This window comes from Protobothrops mucrosquamatus, unplaced genomic scaffold, assembly GCF_001527695.2.
Source record: "Protobothrops mucrosquamatus isolate PMUCROS unplaced genomic scaffold, P.Mucros_1.0 scaffold5506, whole genome shotgun sequence".
Lineage (NCBI taxonomy): Eukaryota > Metazoa > Chordata > Lepidosauria > Squamata > Viperidae > Protobothrops > Protobothrops mucrosquamatus.
Window position 1 is genome coordinate 10,761 of NW_015391361.1, and position 3,563 is coordinate 14,323.

The following is a 3,563-nucleotide window of genomic DNA, read 5'->3' on the forward strand; positions in this document are numbered from 1 at the left end:
CATAAAAGAGCCAAGGTTGCCTACCCCTGGCCTATACCATTCCAGACAAATGGCTGTCCGGTCTCTTCTTGGAATCTTCTGGAGGCAGGCCGTTGCACTGAAGAACAGAATAATAGAGTAATAATAATAATAATAATAATAATAATAATAATAATAATAATAGTAAAGTTGGAAGGGACCTTGGAGGTCATCTAGTCCAACCCCCTGCTCAGGCAGGAAACCCTATACCATTTCGGACAAATGGCTGTCCAATTTCTTCTTAAAAACTTCCAGTGTTGGAGCATTCACCACTTCTGGAGGCCGGTTGTTCCACTGGTTAATTGTTCTCGCTGTTAGGAAGTTTCTCCTTAATTCCAGGTTGCTTCTCTCCTTGATCAGTTTCCATCCGTTGCTTCTTGTCCTGACTTCTGGTGCTTTGGAGAATAGCTTGACTCCCTCTTCTTTGGGGCAGCCCCTGAGATACTGGAACACAGCTATCATGTCCCCCCTCGTCCTTCTCTTCGTTAAACTAGACATACCCAATTCCAGCAACACTTCCTTATATGTTTTAGCCTCCAGTCCCCTGATCATCTTTGTTGGAAGAGACCTTGGAGGTTATCTAGTCCAACCCCCTGCTAATGCAGGAGATCCTATACCATTCTGAACAAATGGCTGTCCAATCTCTTTTTGAAAACTTCCAGTGTTGGAGCATTCACAACCTCTGGAGGCAAGTTAATTTTTCTCACTGTCAGGAAGTTTCTCCTTAGTTTCTCTCCTTGATAGGTTTCCATCCATTGCTTCTTGTCCTGCCTTCAGGGGCTTTGAAGGACAGGTTGTCACCCTACTTTTTCTTGTGTGAACAAATGCCAGGGTCCCGAGGGAAAGAAATGCAATTTTGGCCTTTCAGTGGCGTGTTGCAAAAAAATCTCTTTTTTTCTGGATTAATATATAATTTCCAGATCACGCGAAGATATAAATCCACTCTGTTCTGTTTTGGGGAGACCCCACCTCACTCAATCTCTGGCTGAGAGCGTGTTTATTTCTATCCCACTTTAAAAAAAAAAGGTCCAGAGAAGGACAGTGAAAATTATCCGAGAATTAAGAGCTAAGCTGTAGGAAGAGAGATTAAAAGATTTGAGAGTCTCTTGCCTCGAGACGTAAGAGAGAGAGGATAGCGCTCTTAAATATTGGCAAGGGGTTTCGACAGGGTGTCCCTTAGGATTCTATCGCGCACGGCACAGAATAATGAATTTAAGAATCAGGAAGCTCCTGGTGGTCCTTGACTTCTCACCATGTTTAAGCCCAAAATTTCTGTTCTTAAGTGAGTTTTGCCCCATTTGTTAAGTGAATCTAACTTCCCCATTAACTTTAATAATAATAAAGTTGGAAGGGACCTTGGAGGTCATCTAGTCCAACCCCCTGCTCAGGCAGGAAACCCTATACCATTTCGGACAAACGGCTGTCCAGTGTTGGAGCATTCACAGCTTCTGGAGGCAGGTTGTTCCACTGGTTAATTGTTCTCACGGTCAGGAAGTTTCTCCTTAGTTCCAGGTTGCTTCTCTCCTTGATTAGTTTCCATCCGTTGCTTCTTGTCCTGCCCTTCAGGGGCTTTGGAGAAGAGCTTGACTCCCTCTTCTTTGGGGCAGCCCCTGAGATACTGGAAGACTGCTATTATGTCCCCCCTCATCCTTCTCTTCTTTAAACTAGAGGTCCCTCCCAGCTCTGTTATTCTGTATTCCAAGAAGTAAGGAGAAATTTCCTGAAAGTGAGAAAAATTAATCAGTGAAACTGCTGGACTCCAGAAGTTGTGGGTGCTCCAACACTGGAGTTTTTAAAGAAGAGACTGGACGGCCATTTGTCCGAAATGGTATAGGGTCTCCTGCTGGAGCAGGGGGTTGGACTAGAAGACCTCCGAGGTCCCTTCCAGCTTGGTTATATTGTTAAGAAGGCCTTTCAGAGGCTACCTGAGCAGGCTTCGTGAGCACAGCCCAATTATTTCCAAACACACATCTACAACTACACAGGAAGGATAAGAGTGTTTGGGGCTCATGAGGTAAAAGCCAGAGGCTGCTTCTCTCTTTGGTTAGTTTCCATCCGTTGCTTCTTGTCCTGCCTTCAGGCGCTTTGGAGAATAGCTTGACTCCCTCTTCTTTGGGGCAGCCCCTGAGATACTGGAACACTGCTATCCTGTCCCCCCTTGTCCTTCTCTTCCTTAAACTAGACATACCCAATTCCAGCAGCTTTTCCTTATATGTTTTAGCCTCCAGTCCCCTGATCATCTTTGTTGCTCTTCTCTGAACTCTTTCCAGAGTCTCAACATCTTTTTTACATCCTGGTGACCAAAACTGGATGCAGTATTCCAGGTGTGGCCGTACCTTAAAGCCGAGGACAACCTGTTACTGCTTTTAGAAACCTCTCTGCTATAATTCTCGAAGGTACACTTCTCGTCTTAACCTCCTTAACCTGTCTTCTCCTCAGATAATACCCGTGGACAAATTAGTGAAAGGGAAATTCCAGGACAATTTCGAATTTGTTCAGTGGTTCAAGAAGTTCTTCGACGCGAATTACGACGGGAAGGACTACGACCCTGTGGCCGCTCGGCAAGGCCAGGAGAGCTGCCCCGCCCCGCCTCTGGTGGTCCCGCTGCTGAACAAGCCGAAGAAGACTCTCGGTTCGGGTGGCACCGGTAAGAGAGGCTGGTGTGTCGGGCGCCGCGGGCGCTGGGGAGTTCTAATGCTGCTCCTGGGCCAGCTCTGGCGGTTGGGGATGATGGGAGAAGTGGTCCCAGCATTCTGGGAGGGCCCAGGAAGGGGACACCCCTGTCAGCACAGGTAGCATCTCAGGCTGATGGCGTCTCTCGTTATCCTGGCCAGAGGTGAGGTGGTGATTGGATTGAAAGGCTACCTCTGTCAGGCCTGCCACACCTGAACCTCTTAATAATAATAATAATAATAATAATAATAATAATAATAACAACAACAACAACAACAACAACAACAACAACAACAACAACAACAACAACAACAACAACAATAATAATATTAAAGTTGGAAGGGACCTGGGAGGTCTTCTAGTCCACCCCCCTGCTCAGGCAGGAAACCCTATACCACTTCAGACCAATGGCTGTCCAGTCTCTTCATAATAAATAATAATAAAGTTGGAAGGGACCTGGGAGGTCATCTAGTCCAACCCCCCTGCTCAGGCAGGAAATGCTATACCACTTCAGACCAATGACTGCAGTCTCTTCATAATAAACAATAATAAGGTTGGAAGGGACCTTGGAGGTCATCTAGCCCAACCCCCTGCTGATGCAGGAAACCCTATACCATTTCAGACAAATGGCTGTCCAAATAGAGACGATCCTTGGCTCCTAACTTGTGGGGCTCCTAACTTGTGGGGTGCCACAAGGGTCGGTCCTCTCCCCCTTACTGTTCAATATTTATGTGAAGCCGCTGGGGGAGATCATCCGTGGCTTCGGGGTGGATTTCCATCAGTACGCTGATGATACTCAGCTGTACATTTCCACCCCAGGCCACCCCAATGATGCCCTTGACGTGATGGCCCGGTGTCTGGAGGCCGTACGG

At 46.8% G+C, this 3,563-nt stretch overlaps 1 protein-coding gene across 1 annotated transcript in view; it reads left to right on the forward strand.

Annotated features, from left to right (window-relative positions):
• The window catches only part of LOC107299809 (microtubule-associated protein RP/EB family member 1), a gene marked incomplete at its 5' end in the record, with an annotated part of 15,904 nt that overhangs the window by 8,231 nt on the left and 4,110 nt on the right, over positions 1 to 3,563 (forward strand). Inside the window, one exon of the mRNA XM_015829147.1 lies at positions 2,458 to 2,665. Coding sequence (XP_015684633.1) covers positions 2,458 to 2,665 — 208 coding nt within the window. The remainder of the gene's footprint in view (positions 1 to 2,457; positions 2,666 to 3,563) is intronic.